Here is an 18,499-nt window from a genome sequence, read left to right as displayed (position 1 = left end):
TAAAAATCCCAGCTTAATCCCTTATCTAGGTTTTGTGAAGTACCCCTCAGGAGGACAAAACAAACATTATATCCCTTTACTAAGGACAAAACACCATTTAGACCTCTTTGAAGCAGTTGATAACATCTGATGAAAAGCGTACAGCTTGGTCATTACTATACTCAAGAAACGTTTAGTTAACCAATAACAATTATGTAATCAGGGATATAGCATCTCAGCCAATGAAACACCATGTGGCTGACATGACCTCAGTGCCGATATTATGAGGCTCCCTGTGAAACGGAGCACAGTGCAGAGGGGCAACAGTCACCATGGTGGTGTCTCTGGTTCTGTTGTGGGTATGTTTTTGCATGCTGCTGTTTTTGATCCGCACCCGCCGACCGAAACACTTCCCCCCTGGCCCACAAACCATCCCCATATTTGGAAATCTGCATCAGCTGAATCTGGAGAATCCTGTTAATGATTTGCAAAAGGTATGTTTCTAAAACCACTATTTAAAATGGATTCAAGTTAAAGGTTACAAAATGGACTGGTTAAGATACAATGTAATTTTAGATACTGTTAGTTTTGGTAGTAGGCTAACTGCCTTGTAATATCCATACACAAATAAAGAGGTGGTTCAACATCAACCGGATTACTAGTGGTATATGAGGGTTCGTACGTTTTAAAAAAAACCCTGGAAAAGTTATGGAATTTCAAAATGGCAATTTCCAGGCCTGGAAACGGTTTGGAAAAGTCATGGAAAGTTTTGGAAAAGTCATGGAAATTTGCGTGACCCATTGCAATTCAACTGAGAAATGTATCGTGTTTCAAAGCAGATCATGTCGCATACTTCCTTGTGTCTGTTGCGCGGAGACCAGAGATCGGCCTTTTCTAAAAGGAGTTACTCTGTCCTCCCTTTACTCATTCGACTCGCTTTATCCATTGCCGTAGAACACATAAACAGTGGAAGGGAGTAGAGAGAGGGCGGAAAGCTATCTCTTTCACTGTTCCCGAGTCAATTTGGTGAAGATTCAGAAACGTGGATGTGTTGGAACATGTCAGTAGCGAGTGTGCCAACAAATTAGGCGCAGGTTTGCAGGATGGCATTTTGCGTTCGCGGTAGCCTGGGAGGCTACAGCCCTGTTACTTCAGCATATTTAGCCAGTGTGTGCGGCGCTACAAAGCTGCGTGAATTAAACATGCAATTAAGCCTACAGAGGGAGAGCAGCTTCACAGAAGAGAACTTATAACGAAGTTGGTAAGGAAAAGTTGGTAAACGTAAACCACCTTTCTTACCTAATTTGAGGGTGCTGATTCTGAATATTTTGTTTACCAAGCTCAATTCTGAGCTCATGCCGCATAATCAGCATTTTAACATAAAATAGCTTTTTTTTTGTGCTTATTTTTCCCTAAATTGGGTTGATTTCAAAAGGCCTAATCACTAAAACCAAATAAAAGTGTTTGAGCATTAAAGAACCCATACTATAGTTTATTAATGTATTTAATGGGAACATGACAGTTAACATGTAATAAACTCGAAAATTCTAATCAAAACACAACCATATTTTTATTGCTAACATAGTGAGTCACTCATGTGGTGTTTAATGCATTTCTTCACAATAACAAGTTGCACAGTTAACCTTCAACTCAGAATATATCCTACAGTACATATGAACTTAGATAGCGGGAATAAGCCTAATGCAGAACTGCATCTAACAACCGACAAGTAAAAAACATTTTACTTCTAGTAACACTGGATTTAGTATGTGTGCTTGCATACTAGAGCTTGACAATGTGCTCTTCTAATATGCCATTGAGCTGCATCACTTGTTGGTGGTAGGCCTCCAATCCTCGACATCTAGAAAACAGAGTGGCTCTGGCAGAGTGTTGTCACGATACCAAAATGATGACTTCGATACAATACCTGCCATAAATATCTTGATACTCGATACTGAAACATCCTAAAATATCTGGAAAAGAAAGGATGCAGGCCACCTCCAAGTGTATTGAGTCATTTGTGTTGAATTTGGTGCACTTTTGGTCAATTCTGGGGTTTAAACTTCTAAACTTCCTACTTAATTATTTTTTGTAGTCAGTAAAATAGTTTGTGTGTGATTAAGTCCTTTATTGTTGTTATAGCTCATTTATATTGTGTGGTGTTTTGGCAATAAATTACCATTAAATAGCCAAAGTAGACTAGATCAAGGTCAGTGTTGAAATTACTGCATGCAAATCACTGAATGCTATGCAGAAGAGCCTAATCTTAAGGCCATCTGATGCAGGGGCGCCTGCAGGAATTAATGCTATGGTACGCACACTCATATCCGCCCCCCCCAGCAAAAAAAAAAAAAATCACTCGTGAACAACATTTGTCCGTTTTAGGTCCGTGCATCGGTCAGCAAAATAACAAGCATAGCATAATAACATCCACATGCAATAATACAACGACAATGTCTACAATGACCTACTCATTTGTACAACTTGATACAGCCCTATACAGGCTAAAGTTACCTAGTTTTGTTCTATTTTGTTCCAGCGTAACGTGACGTCTGGCTTTAGTGCAGTCTAACGGTACCGATCCACTTGCACGACCCGACATACGCATGGTGTCGCGCTGCCTCCCCTCGTTCAGTCGTGTGTGGGCGTTTGGTTTAAAATGTCAGTTACCAGCTCATACTCAGTTCGTTTTAACGTATCTTAAGTGTTTTTCCACAAATGGACCACAATTTTAGGCATGTAGTATACAACACATTAATAGCCTAAACAAACTATGCAAGCCATTTCGAAATCTTGTTTTATTTAAACTACTCAAATCAATCTCAAATCCTCACCAGAAACAGCAGAAACAGTCAATATATTCATCCAAATCCTAGTTTCGTTTGTTTTATGGACTACTAGGTGGTCGTGGAAGTGATCGTTAAAACATTATTTGTCTTGTAAGCGGAACCAAAGTTTCACAGGCACCGTTGTGGTAGAACAAAGGACCTACAAACTCATCCTTTCATTGGAGAGTCGCCTCGCGTTCAACGGATTCATTTGCATAAAGCTGGGCATCGGCCAGCTTTTTGACGCGCGACATTATTTCAAATGCAGCGCTGCCTTCCCGGAATGCTTTGTGGGCGCGTTAAAGTCGCTTGACGTCACCCATAGGACTAGAGTGGAATGCGACACGACAAAAAGAAGTGTCGTGCAAGTGGATCGGTACCGTAACGGTACCGATCCACTTGCACGACCCGACATACGCATGGTGTCGTGCTGCCTCCCCTCGTTCAGTCGTGTGTGGGCGTTTCGTTTAAAATGTCAGTTACCAGCTCATATTCAGTTCGTTTTAACGTATCTTAAGTGTTTTTCCACAAATGGACCACAATTTTAGGCATGTACTTAACAGTATACAACACATTAATAGCCTAAACAAACTATGCAAGCCATTTCGAAATCTTGTTTTATTTAAACTACTCAAAGCAATCTCAAATCCTCACCAGAAACACCAACAGTTATATTCATCCAAATCCTAGTTTCGTTTGTTTTATGGACTACTAGGTGGTCGTGGAAGAGATCGTTCAAGAACATTATTTGTCTTGTAAGCGGAACCAAAGTTTCACAGGCACCGTTGTGGTAGAACAAAGGACCTACAAACTCGTCCTTTCATTGGAGAGTCGCCTCGCGTTCAACTGATTAATTTGCATAAAGCTGGGCATCGGCCAGCTTTTTGACGCGCGACATTATTTCAAATGCAGCGTTGCCTTCCCGGAATGCTTTGCGGGCGCGTTAAAGTCGCTTGACGTCACCCATAGGACTAGAGTGGAATGCGACACGACAAAAAGAAGTGTCGTGCAAGTGGATCGGTACCGTAACGGTTTGCTGCTTTGCTGCTTTGCTGCCTTTTGCTGGTTTGCTGCTTTGCTGCCGCTGTCCTTTGTTTTCGTTGTTTAAACTTGTGATATCCATTGACGAGTATTGAGTTAGTGAATTAGCTCAACATTGTGTGCTGATAACCATATATAGATAGCCGAGTAAAAGAAAACAACAAGTAGCCTATTGCGTGTCTGCGTGCGTATTCTCTCTCCTGCTCAAACAAAATGCGTGCACGTTAATTTTGATAATGTGGTGTATTGACACATTGGTTTGATCTGATAGGCTTACCGTAGTTTGAGTTGATGTGTACTGCGCAAGCTCAAGATCACACGTTGTATGGAACATATATGTATGTGCTGTGACTGTCATTTTATTAGTAAAGCCTTTTGAACGTGTGCAGCCGTCCCGTTAATGGAAGTACACCACATAATTGGCGACGAGGCAAAGTGGATTTTACTGTAGTGAGCAGTGAAGTGAGTGAAGATGGCTAACTTTGCTAGACCTGACGAGTTCAAGCCTGAACATGAACAGTGGTCGGCCTACGTGGAGCGCATGGAGCTCTTTTTCATAGCGCATGACGTTGGAGACGACAAGCAGGTAGCAACTTTATTAAGTGCTGTGGGTGCTTCGACATACAGTCTTTTGCGAAACTTGGTTCAGCCAGAGAAGCCGAAAGACAAAACCTTTGATGAGATTGTGGGAATACTCACAGGGTACTATGAGCCCAAACCGTTGGTCATAGCCGAACGCTTCAGGTTTCGGAAATGTGTTCAGAAAAGTGACTAAACAGTGACTCATTTTGCTGCCGAGCTGAAGCAGTTAGCTGTGCGGTGTGATTTCGGGGAGAAGTTGGATGAGGCTCTGCGCGATGGCTTTGTCAGTGGAATCTACAGTGAAGCCAGTCAGCGCAAATTACTCTCAATGGATGGACTGACTTTTGCGAGAGCCCTTGCGATTGCACTCAACATGGAAACGGCTCATCGAGATGCACAACAATTGAGGCGAAGCGACGAACCTGGCGTTTCTGTTCACAAGGTAAACCAGAAACAGAAACATTTTCACTCAGCACAGGCGGAGTGCTACAGATGTAAAGGCAAGAATCATGGTGCCAGTGAATGCTACTTTAGGAACAGTAAATGCTATAAATGTGATAAGCTTGGGCATATCCAGAAAGCGTGCAGGGCTAGTGAGCCAACGCACGGGAAGAGAGGAAAACAGAGAAAAAGCAAACAAAACGTCACAGGCTATGTTCATGCTGATGAAGCGGAAGCGGTGCTTAGTGTAAGTGAAACGGACAGAAAGGCATTCAAAGTCAACTTTGAAGTAAATGAAGAAAATATTCGAATGGAAATAGACACGGGAGCCGCCATTAGCATTATTTCAGAGGCTGTGTACAAAAAGTCATTTGCACATGTGCCACTAGAGGGCAGCCATGTCACGTTGAAGACGTACACTGGCCAAGCTATTCCAGTAAAAGGACAGTTCCTAGCCAGAGTGAGTTATGAAAATCAGTCCGCTGACTTGCCACTAATTGTAGTTAAAGGAAATGGACCTTCGCTTTGCGGCAGGAACTGGCTTGAAAAAATAAAATTAGACTGGAAAATGATTAAGAATGTTAGTGAAAACACAAAACTGCCCTCACCCAAGTCAATCCCGGAAGTCCTGGGAAAGTACAGCTGTGTGTTCAAAGATGAACTGGGAACGTTAAAGGACATTAAGGCAACAATTTCAGTAAAAAACAATGCCACTCCTAGATTCCATAAAGCCCGCCCCATGCCTTTTGCAATGAAAGTTCGAGTGGAGGACGAGCTAAGAAGGCTGGAGAAGGAGAATATCATTTCCCCAGTAAAGCATAGCGAGTGGGCCGCTCCAGTAGTCCCTGTAATCAAGCGGGATGGTGCTATCCGTTTGTGTGGTGACTACAAGGTAACAGTGAACCAGGCTACCAACACTGATATATACCCGCTACCACGCATTGAAGAGGTGCTGGCGACACTCAGTGGTGGAAAGTTGTTTTCAAAAATAGACCTCGCCTCAGCTTACCAACAAGTACCCCTTGATGAAGATTCAAAAAAGTACACAACAATCAACCCTCACAAGGGTTTGTTTGTGTACAATCGCCTCTGTTTTGGTGTAAACTCTGCGGTCAGTATCTTTCAGAGAATCATGGAGAACCAGATGAAGGACCTCAACGTGGTCGTTTACCTGGATGATCTCCTTGTGATGGGAAAAGACGAGTCTGAACATCTAAGGAACTTAGACAGAGTTCTACAGCAGTTACAAGAAAACGGGCTGAGAGTGAACAAGTCCAAGTGTGAGTTTGGCAGGACCCAAATTGAATATCTGGGCCATGTGCTAGATGGCAAGGGAGTGTATCCATCTAATGACAAGGTGAGAGCTATACATGATGCACCAGCTCCCACAAATGTCAAAGAGCTACGAGCCTTCCTAGGGTTGGTGAACTACTATGGCCGTTTTGTGCCACAGCAGAGCACAGTGCTGGCACCACTCTACAGACTCTTAAAAGACCAAACCACCTGGAGATGGAGCAAAGCTGAGCAGGATTCATTTAACAAATGTAAAGAACTATTGACAAGTGACAAAGTGTTAGTGCACTATGATCCAAACCTGCCACTTACCCTTGCATGTGACGCGTCTGCTTATGGAATTGGAGCAGTGATTCAGCACACAACACCAAATGGGGAAGAGCATCCGATAGCTTATGCTTCTAGAACGCTGTCCCCAGCGGAGAAAAAGTATTCACAGATAGAGAAAGAGGCGTTGAGCCTAGTGTATGGCGTGAAAAAGTTTCACCAATATCTGTGGGGACGACAGTTCAATTTGATCACAGATCATAGGCCTCTATTGACATTGTTTGGAGAGCACAAAGGGCTCCCCACAATGGCAGCAGCACGTATCCAGAGGTGGGCCATCATACTGTCTGCGTATGATTACCACATTGTTTACTGCCAGTCAGAAAAGCATGGCAACGCTGACGGGCTATCACGTGTGCCACTGTCGGAGACCAAGGATGCTGGGACGGAAACAAAGTCGGCCTACATTGATGCACTTATATGTGAGCACCTAGAAGGTGTGCCCCTGAGAGCAGGACAGATTGCCAAGGCCACAAGGACCGACAAAGAGCTTTCAAAGTTGTACAGGTACATCATGGAAGGATGGCCAAAAGAAATTCCTGATGAACTGAAAGTGTATAACCGAAAAAGAGATGAGCTATCTGTTGAGCAAGGGTGTGTTCTATGGGGCACAAGAGTAATTACACCGGCAAAGCTGAGAACATCAGTGCTAAAAGAGATCCACAGTGGGCACCCTGGCATTGTAAAGATGAAGGCAATCGCACGGCAATATGTTTGGTGGCCTAAAATCGACATGAGCATAGAAAATGTCTGCAAAGAGTGTGAGACGTGCCAGCTAGAGCAACGCATGCCACGCCATGTCCCGCTACACCCCTGGGAGTTCCCTGGGGATGTGTGGAAAAGACTTCACATTGACTTTGCAGGGCCGTTCATGGGCAATATGTTCATGATCATAGTCGACGCATATTCAAAATGGTTGGAAGTGTACAAAATGACCCAAATAACTTCCACAGCAACCATCACAAGATTGAAGAGATTGTTTGCATCGTATGGAGTTCCAGAACAAATAGTCTCGGACAACGCATCTACTTTTACATCTGATGAGTTCCAGCAGTTTGTAAGGAGAAATGGAATTATCCACACAACAGGTGCTCCAAGACACCCAGCCACAAATGGCTTAGCAGAAAGATATGTCTCAACATTTAAAACTGGCATGAAAAAGCTGTCAAGAGAAGATCTAAGCATAGAGGACAAAGTTTCTCACTTTCTGCTGCGCTATCGCACGACTCCCAACAGCACAACTGGAGAGTCACCTGCCGACTTGTTCTTGAAGAGACATGTGCGAACTAGATTGGACTTCCTGAAACCAAGCATCCAAGAAACAGTGAGGAGGAAGCAGTTTCGGCAGAAGGAAGAACATGACAAACGAGCTGCTGATAGACAGTTTGATGCGGATGAACATGTTTATTTGCGCAACACAGCAGGAGAAACTCCAAGGTAGATTCCAGGAGTAGTAAAACAGCAGACTGGGCCGGTGTCATACAGGGTGCAAGGCGAAACAACTGACCAAGTGTACCGACGCCACGGAGACCAGCTGAGACCTCGCTACTCTCCAGAAACTCCAGATCAAGGGTCTAATGAGGAAGCAACTCAACTGCCGGAGCTGTTAGAGGATTGTTCCAGAGCAGGACCCTCAGCATTAGAACTGGTGAAACCACAGCGTTACCAAGACTGAACATGGTGCTGAGAGCCAATGAGAGACTGTTTGTTGATCTTAGTTTATTACAGGTTCACAGTTTACAGTTTTTCTCAGTCGCTTTGGTGCTTTTTTCAGATCAGAATGAAAATTCTCATAACTATTAGTTCAACCTCCACAACATTTAGTCATTTGTGCACATCATAGTAGCAATTTTTCCTTCCTCTGAACAAATTGCAAATGCTTTTGGACATGTATCAGTTCCTTTCATACAATTCTCTGCTGTTTTTTAACATTATCATTTGCTTATGTCATGTCAGTCAAAATGAACTATACTTATGGATGCTGAATAGTCGTTCCCAATAAAACTAATAGTCTTCATTTCATTGCTTGAGTCATTACATACAAAATTGTTGAACTAGTTATCAAATTCTGTCAAATTCTGTAAAAATGTACTCACTTACTCCTTTATACATTATACAGCAATGTGTAACTTTACTGTAGTTTTCAAATGGCTGTACAAGTACTGTATAGTGCTGTCTTGAGCATGTTCAGGTAGTGTCACCGAGTTCTGACCTTTTTTTTGCATTAGAAAACACTGAGAGAACTGTCATAATGAAAACATGACAAAGCCATTTGACTATCTTGTTCATAAACGATGGTGTCAAGACTTCTCATTTTGATGACACTGACAGTTTCATTGACATAAATACTTGCTTTTGAGGAATGGACTATCCATTTTGAGCAAGTGACGTGCTTTTGCAGGTCATCCACTAGGTTTTGCAGTTTGCACTAATTGTTTTGAGAAATACACTAACTGCTGTGCAAATGTTAATAGTGATGAGAAAAGCACCAAAGCGACTGAGAAAAACTGTAAGTAACTAAAGGAGTTAGCAGCATTCAGTAAAGTTAATTGAGTCGTGTGTAATGTTGATTCATAGTCATAATGATAACTGTTAACTGTAGAAGTGTACTTTAAAGTTGGAGCAATATTTTAAGTTACCTTTAAACTAAAAGGGGAGGTAATGTGGTGTATTGACACATTGGTTTGATCTGATAGGCTTACCGTAGTTTGAGTTGATGTGTACTGCGCAAGCTCAAGATCACACGTTGTATGGAACATACATGTATGTGCTGTGACCGTCATTTTATTAGTAAAGCCTTTTGAACGTGTGCAGCCGTCCCGTTAATGGAAGTACACCACAGATAACGTGTTCACTAACTTTACGTAATAGAAAATGGTAAATAGCCTAATGGCATGCAGCTTAAGGGATACTGTGCATAGTCGGGAAGGTATGGTAGGCCAATTTGGTGTGAATACACACACACAAGGGAAATTTTCTGTTGTTGAGTAGCTTGATGGTACGCACAGTGCGTACGGACGTACACCTGCAGGCGCGCCTGATCTGATGTAGGCTACCCTAGGCCTTCCCGTGTTTCTGGGATTTCTTTGACAGTTGCAAAGGGAAATAAGTGAAGATAGTCTTTGCTCCCAGTGTATTAATAAGTATGTTTCAACCACTCAGGTCAAATAGGCCTACACCATTATCTGTTGCAATAGCTGTGTGCATTTCTACATTAGGTCTATTTCTTTGATAGTTAACATTAGCTACCACATAACAAATACCAAATAACAATACAAAAGTTTCTTACAAACTGTCCTGCATACTTCTTAAAGGAACCGTATGTAAGAAATGTATTTCAATTAATCATAAAATTGCCCTGATATGTCACTAGACATTAAGAAATCATGTTCACTTCAAATACTTATATCACAGACAACAGTAGTCCGGCCAGGATATTGTCATTTAAAAAGTGAAGTTACAGCCCTCAACTGATGTTGATGTTGTGTTTTGTCATGTCATGTTGTGTTTTGGCCTGATGTGCCACCCTCTACCTATCTACTAATCACGAAGTCAGTCGTGTTTCGGCATCCGGGTTGGCAACCTCGAGTCAGGGGGCAGGGGGAGGGGATACACCGCTCTACAGTATTTTGAAAGTGATTGCAGTACCAGTTTTGGCCACAATCTTACATATGGTTCCTTTAAATGTGCTGCAGTCAGATGGGTGTCCTAAAGACATAACTAGATCTTGAGCATCTATTACCAGTGTTGAATGACCAGTTTTTGCAGTGATCACTACTGGAAATTCCACATTGCTAGACAGCACTTGAGTGAGGATTTCCACTTCACAAATAACCATCGCTATCTGCAATAGCTACAGTACAGGGACATTAATCAGTTCATAGCTGAGGATTTGTCCTAGGTCCACTTCCCTTTCAGCAACATATGCAGTAATGATGCACTGGAGAATGTTTCTTTTTGTTGCACTATAAAGGATATCTTGTCTAATTTTTTTGCAAATAATGCAATCTCCATAGCACTCTTCAGCACTCCTCAAACATGCACACTCTTCCATTTTTCTGCATGGCTGGAATTTGAATGAAAGAGCACCAGTGAGATGTTTTAACTAGGCAAGCACAGTCGCCTTTACAGTAAAAAAAAAAAAATACAGTGTAAATCCTCTGTAAAGACTGACTGTCCTTGCCCTAAAGACTCTTCATAATAGTTAGTGACAAAAGACTTTCTACTGAAAAATGAGCAGTCACCTACTATTCTATCAATTTATTATCAAGGAATCTATTTTTTTTCTAAATGTCATACTGAATTTTAGCTATTATTTCAATTCATATTTTAATTTTAGCTTATTTTCATTTGCTACTTTGAGGGTCATTGGGGTAATTCCTGTCCTATCCTACAACATATCTGATACATAAAGAGTATATTAATGCTTTTTTTTGCAATTCCTATGATATCTGATGAACCAAAAAGTATGTGAATTATGCTAATTATGCTAATTAGCAAGCTTAAATCTCAAAATTGAGCTTGGTAAACAAAATATTTGAATTCAGCACCCTCAAATTGTGTGAAATAGCCCCTTTACTGACTTTTCCTCAAATTTGCCAACAGGACTTTTTCTGAACGTTTGTTAGCTATCTGCTCTACCTCTAACGTGGTCATGATGAACCGACAGAGTTGATGAAGAGCTGATTAGTAATTGATCAGGCTATACATTAATCAGGATTTCAATGTGTGGCGGGTATTTGTCTAAATGCACAACTTTGCTTACAGTAATGTAGGGCTGAAGCCTAATGTGCCTGCTGGTGTCAGTGTTGGCCTACATTTTGTATGTATTAGAAATACATTAATTTGAATTCAAATTTCCCAAGGACTATTCAAAAGAATGGATTTCTATTTTCGTAGGCTAGGTGATGTTTTAGGGAATATAAGGTCATGGAAATTTGTCAAAAAATCATGGAAAAGTCATGGAAATTCTCTGGTGGAAATGTGTATGAACCTGTATGTAATAATTGCATATTATATTGTATTACAATAAATGTGAAATATGTATGAACCCTGTATTACATATTATATTGTATTACAATATAATAAGTAAGCCTGATGAGCAATATCAGCATGTTCAACAAGATTCTAAATAAGCTAATACTGGTAACAGGCATTCATCCAAAAAAATTATGATTTATGAGATCATTGTATATTAATATTGCAAAGTAGCCTACATGCCTGAGAATACTAAATAAAAATGTGTTAATATAAAATACGGTAAGTAAAACATTTTGTTCCTGCAATCCTGCAGCTTTCTGATCGATATGGGAAAGTGTTCAGTTTTTACTTTGGAGGGAGGCCAGCTGTGATCATAACTGGCATGGAGGCCATGAGAGAAGCTCTGCTGACCAAAGCTTTGGACTTTGCTGGGAGACCTGGTGGAGTTCTGCTGAGCCACCTCACCCAGGGCAAAGGTACAACCACAGCATGTCACTGTATGACCTGTGGCAATTTATTCCAGTGAAACTATTAAGCAACTAGAGTTGAAAATGTGGCAGCATAAGTGTCCACTTGAGCTATAGAGACCTTTGAAGAACTGGTAAGGCCAGTTAGGTGTCTGCTAATAGTTTTTCTGCTGTAGAAGTAAGAAGTCACAGAGCATTGCGAGGCCAACTAAAAATCCATGTATGCTTCATTAGGCATCATCATGGCTGACTACGGTCGTAGCTGGAAGGAGCATCGCCGTTTTGCTCTGATAACCATGAGGAACTTTGGCCTGGGGAAGCAGTCGATGGAGGAAAGGATTCTGGGAGAGGTCTCGTATATCTGCGCCCACCTGGAAAAGGTTGCAGGTAATGACCATACCTTAGTACAGTATACAAGTATATCTGGAACTACGTAAAATGTGTAGAGAGCATGATATTGGAAACTTTGTCACTGCCAGTGAGTCTGAAAAACATTCATTCATTGCATCCAACATCTGTATCCATTCAACCTACTCTGTTCCATCCCCAGGTCAGACAATTGACCCTCAAACTTTGTTTCACAATGCTTCATGTGACATCATCTGCTCCATCATGTTTGGGTCTCGATATGAATATGACCATGAGTTCTTCCAAGCTATGATTAAAATGATGGCAGACAATTCAAAGATTGCCAATGGACCATGGGGCATGGTAAAGCATTGTCTATTAACCTCTCTCAATGTAGTGCATGTCTTTAAATGATATACCGCAAAGTCAGTTTTCTCAGGGGGGTAAATAAATGATAATAATAATAAGCCAAATAATATTAAAGACGAAAAGATAATTTTTAATGTAATGTTTTTTTAATGTTTTTGTTGTTTGTAGATATACGATACTATGCCATTGTTGAGAAACCTACCCTTGCCATTCCAAAGTGCTCTCCGGGATTACCACACAGTCAAGATGCATGTGCTGGACATAGTGAATGAGCACAGAGCCACCCGCACCCCTAATGAGCCAAGAGATCTCATAGACGGTTATCTAGATGAAGTGGACAAGGTCAGTTCTGAAGCCTATAATACTCACAAGGTCACTTTTTAGGAAATTGTTTGGAGTCTTTAAGCGATTCATGCAGCTCTGGTTCATCTTTTCTATCAAAGTTTTTCATAGGATTCCACCCTTTCATGGTCTACTTGCACTGTAGGGGACAAGTATCATCCAAACAGCGATCTAACTAATGCAGCTTTAAATGTGAAACGTTCTCAAGTCTGGACTTGGGCTCATCTGCTCATTGGTTTTCCTGTTTCTCTCTGGCATCAGAGGGGTCAAGACCCTGCTCCATTTGATGACAGTCAGATGTTAACCATGTTGCTTGACCTTCTCTTCGCTGGAACTGACACCACATCAAACACCATCCGTGCTGCTGTGCTCTATTTCATGGCTTACCCAGATATCCAGGGTTGGTCCTAAAACAATATTTATTTAATCTCGAGAGCAGTTCAGTTGTTATACCTATGTGTATCTTTTCAGGTGTAATAATATAAGTATAGAAGAAGATTATAATGGTTAAAATGGTAAAAAAAAAAAATGTCATAATGGTAATTAATATAATAATGGATTTGTGCTCCTAGAGAGGTGTCAGCAGGAGATTGATATGGTCCTGGAAGGGAGAGACCAGCTCTGCTTTGAGGACAGACACAGAATGCCCTACACACAGGCTGTTGTCCATGAAACCCAACGCGCTGCGAGCACACTTCCTCTGAGTGTGTTCCACTGCACAACTAAAGACACAGAGCTGACGGGATACCAGATACCTAAGGTCTGTTATCTGAAGCCTTAAATATGAACATGACTAACAATTAAATCAAGTGATATCCACATTTACTCTTTATTGAATATACATTTATTTATATTTTGTCAGACTGTCTGTGCTAAATTATAGGCAGATATTTCAAGGCTAACTTACACCACCCATATAGGATAATTGTCTGCATCTATCTGATATGGCTTTTATTCGTTGCTCATCATATTCTAGAACACAGAGTGCAATAGTCTGCATGTAATTTCTGTTCAATGTTTGTCCTGACTTTGGCTCACATCTCTGGGTAGGGTACACTTGTCATCCAGAATCTGTCATCTGTGCTGCATGAGGAGACACAGTGGAAGTTCCCCCACAGTTTCAACCCCAACAACTTCCTGAACGAGCAGGGAGAGTTTGAGAAGCCACCTGCCTTCATGCCCTTCTCAATAGGTAAGCTGACAACAGCTACAGAATATAAAATTATATAATAGTTGATAAGATAGGCCTAGTACGTTGCTCTGAATTATAAGAAATGTATGTTTATTAGGGCTGTCAATCGATTAAAATCGATTACATACTCTGTGATTAATTAATCTAAATTAATCGCATATATAATATTTGCTGTGAAAGTATTTTAAATATTTAAATTCAAATTAATCATTGAATAATCAGCATTAGTGACATTAACTCTTAATTAAGTTCAAAAACTCTTTTATTATTATTTTAATAATGGCCATAATAATCTATGATATGACTTAATATGCTGAGGAAATAAATTCAAAAGTGCTTCGGGAAGAAGTTTTTTTTCATATACAAGGTATTTCAGGCCACACATATAACCTAGGGGACACAATGAAAATAAATTAACACTCCCCTCAATGTCAACACTATTTCTTTGCATTGATGTGCGACTTTAGAGTTGATGAACTCCAGTGATATGCAAATTCCTTGCTGCAGACATTGCAGAGGACTTTATTTTAATCAACACCATCAGGCCGTTTTTTAAAAATAAATGTTCTAATCAATGATCTAGGCAGCACATTTTCTTCTCTCTCCTTCTTTTTACAGTCTAATGGTTACTGACTACAATGGCTCGGGGTCAAATGTCATATGGAATGGATTAATCTGTGTTATTATTTTTAATCAGTTAATTTTTCTCAAATTAATTAATCGAAATTAATCAGTTATTTTGACAACCCTAATGTTTATACTGCCTTGCATCATTCATTTATCCATGCTTTGATGTGTTCTAGGACCCCGGACTTGTCTTGGGGAGGGATTGGCCCGCATGGAGCTCTTCCTGATCCTGGTGACACTGCTGCGCCGTTTCCAGTTTATCTGGCCAGAGGATGCAGGAGAGCCAGACTTCACCCCAGTGTTTGGGGTCACTCAAGCCCCCAAACCATACAAGATGGTGGTGAAGCCGAGGACAATTACGGCCAATTAAGGCACTTTGAATGATGCAATGTAATGCAAAGTAATCAGAGTGGAATAAGTCAAGTATTAAAAGTCAACCTAGTAATCTGTCATGCATTTTTAACCCTCATGTTATGCTTGGGGTCAATTTTTTTTGCTTCATGTTTCATGACTTCCTCCATTGAAGGGTACAACAGAGTTAGCATGAAATGTGTACAATAATTTGTTTTCAATGTCCTGTACACATATTTTGTACATTGATGTTCCTTGGGGTCAGTTTGACCCCAGCTGTATGAAACATAGGATACATGAATATTTGACACATTATGGATATTATTATTTGAATAGTATGAGAACATATTGTTATTATCATTATTACATACACAAGTACATATTACATATAAGTCATTTTGGCAGGACTGTATAAGTCAAAAGGGGAAGCAACAGCAAGTCTTTGGGCTGCTGACACTGGATGGGCAATATTGCCAGCCATGGTTCCAAGGTTCATAAAGGGGTGTGGGGGGTGGGATTGTTTTGTAGGGCTTTTGATGGTTGTTATTACACTCTTGTTAAGTACCTGTCACAAAAAAAAACTGGGTAACAATATTAAATATAGCCGCAAGCGGCAATGGCGGGACCGAGCACCTGCGGGCCGCAACCTGTGACATTTCAGAATCCAACAAAGCACCGATGTGGTGCATTTGTAAAATGTACATATTTGATGTGGGTGCTATTTGTTTTTGCATGTTATTTTCTGGCACATTTATTTGCTTGGCCAGGTGGGGGCGCAATACAAGGCCCATTGTGTGTCATCATAATCATAATATATATTAACCTGAGAAATTTTAGATTATTCATTTTAAGCAAAGAACATTTCTGATACACTTTTTGGCCAGATGGTGGCGCTATATTAGGCATGTGAATTACACATGTGAATATCATCACAATAATGATATCCAATATTTTGTAAAGTTTCAGATCAACCAATAAAAACATTACCCATTTCTGGCACATTTTCCTGCTTGGCCAGGTGGTGGCGCTATGCCAGGCAGGCCCATTGGGTGTCTGCATATCATCATAATCATAATATCTATTAACCTGAGAAGTTTCAGACCATTTATTCAAAGCATAGAACATTTCCGGCTTGGCCAGATGGTGGCACTATGCTAGGCCTGTGAATTATGCATGTCAATATCATCACAATAATGATATCCAATATTTTTTATAAAGTTTCAGATCAATCACTTAAGGCATTGTCCATTTCTGGCACATTTCCTGCTTGGCCAGGTGGTGGCGCTATGCCAGGCACGCCCATTGGGTGTCTGGATATCATCATAATCATTATATCTATTAACCTGCGAAGTTTCAGACCATTCATTCAATGCATTGTGATTTATGACACATTTCCTCTTTATGTGGTGAGATATTGAAATCATATCAAATATATAACATATCAAAAATCCCTTCACAATTTAACATCAGCGACATCTTGGCATAATGTTTGCCAAATTTCACATGAATCTGACAAACCGTCTAAGAGCAGTATGTTAAAATTGATCATGTGACATCAGTGTAATTGTCATTCTTTCTGTTGCCAGTTGGTGGCGCTATGCCAAACATGCATTATGGGCATGTGAATATTATCATTAACATGGTCTTCAATGACCTGTGAAATTTAAAACATTTCAAGCCATGCATGGTGAATTATGACACATTTATTGTTTATGTGGAAGGGTATTAAAATTAATCATTTCGTCCTTTCGTCAAATTACAACATATCAAAAAAAGCTTCACAATTTATAATCAGGAACATCTCGGCATCATGTATACCAACTTTGACATGAATCGGATCAACCGTCTAGGAGGAGTACGTTAAAATTGGTCATGTCCACAACGCACAAAATCCCAATCACTTCCTGTAGGCGTGGCTAATGGCATGTTAATACAAAAGTTGTTTGTTTTTGGGAGTTACATACACCCAATTTGGTGTGTGTATCTAAAACTATATGCCAACCACAAGTCACAGTGACATAAGGGGGCGCTATGGAGTTCCTGGGCCAAGCCCAGTGCCAAGGCTTTTCCCCTGTGTATTCACGGTACCTCTTGATGTGTGTGCCAAATTTTATGTGTTTTTACCAATGGGAAGCACCTCTTTTGGCATCACAAATTATCACATTTAAGTCCCCACAAAATCCCAAATACCTCACTTCCTGTTGGGCGTGGCTAATGCTTTGTACATATAAAAGTTGTTCATCTTGGGGAGATACACACACCTACCAAATTTGATGTGTCTAGCTGAGAGTATGTGCCAACCACTGCATCAATCACCTAAGGGGGCGCTACTGAGTCCCGGGGCCAAGCCTTTATGCCTGGTAGCCATTGTGATACCAGGTGTGTGTGCCAAATTCCAAGACTTTTCATCCATGTTAACCACCTCATAAATAGCAAAAAAGTGAACAAATAATAATAAAAATAAATAAATAAATAATAATAATAATAATAATAACCGTCGGTGCTCGGGCCCTAATTATAATAATTTTCTGAGGGTTTATTTAGCTGGGGTCAAATTGACCCCAAGGATAAAGATTGTTGGTAAGATTTGAGGATAACACAATGGTTAAGGAGTATTGCTGTATATCATTTAAATTTAAATCTCTCACCTTGGCCTATAGGACACTGGATCTGTTCCCTGCTATTTAAATTCTTTGATCCAGCTTTACATACCCAACCGTTCTATGCGGTCTTCTGAGGAGCGTCTGTTGTGTCAACCAGCCATAAACGCTAGGTCTAATTCAAGACTCTTTTCTTCAGTGGTTCCTCGTTGGTGGAATGAGTTGCCCCGTGCTCTCCGTTCCTGCGATAGTTTTGGGTCTTTCAAGAGGGGTCTAAAGACATATCTGTTCAGCATAGACTTAATTAATTAAATGGTTTTAATGAGTTATTGTTTGTATATTATAGTATTGTTTATTTTCATTAGGCTATTGGTTATTGATATGGCATTGACATTATTGTTTATTATTGGTATTTTAGGGCTGTCAATCGATTAAAAAAAAAATCTAATTAATGACATACTCTGTGATTAATTAATCTAAATTAATCGCATATATAAGTTTTGCTGTGAAAGTATTTTAAATATTTAAATTCAAATGAATCATTGAATAATCAGCATTAGTGACATTAAAGTTCAAAAACTCTTTTATTATTATTTTCACTGTTCAAATAATTGCCATAATAATCTATTATATGACCTAATATGCTGAGGAAATTAATTCAAAGTGCTTCAAATTCAAATAAATTCAAAATAAAGTGCTTCGGGAAGAAGTTTTTTTTTTCATATACAAGGC

General features: G+C 40.2%; 1 protein-coding gene across 1 annotated transcript; it reads left to right on the top strand.

Annotated features, from left to right (window-relative positions):
• Positions 1–256: 256 nt before the first annotated feature.
• LOC143104038 (cytochrome P450 2F2-like) lies at positions 257–16,250 on the top strand. Its single transcript, XM_076267950.1, has 9 exons — positions 257–473; positions 11,785–11,947; positions 12,173–12,325; positions 12,489–12,649; positions 12,824–12,997; positions 13,259–13,397; positions 13,570–13,757; positions 14,048–14,189; positions 14,993–16,250. The coding sequence occupies exons 1-9, from the start codon at positions 312–314 to the stop codon at positions 15,184–15,186; spliced, it is 1,476 nt and encodes a 491-aa protein (XP_076124065.1). The 5' UTR covers positions 257–311; the 3' UTR covers positions 15,187–16,250.
• Positions 16,251–18,499: the final 2,249 nt, after the last annotated feature.

The sequence above is a fragment of the Alosa pseudoharengus genome, unplaced genomic scaffold, assembly GCF_046254945.1.
Source record: "Alosa pseudoharengus isolate Yale_2024_CS ecotype anadromous, Long Island Sound unplaced genomic scaffold, YU_APseudo_1.1 YU_APseudo_1.1_scf_5, whole genome shotgun sequence".
Taxonomy (NCBI): Eukaryota; Metazoa; Chordata; class Actinopteri; order Clupeiformes; family Clupeidae; genus Alosa; species Alosa pseudoharengus.
The sequence above is the reverse complement of the archived record's forward strand: the minus strand, read 5'-3'. Positions and strand labels throughout refer to the sequence as shown.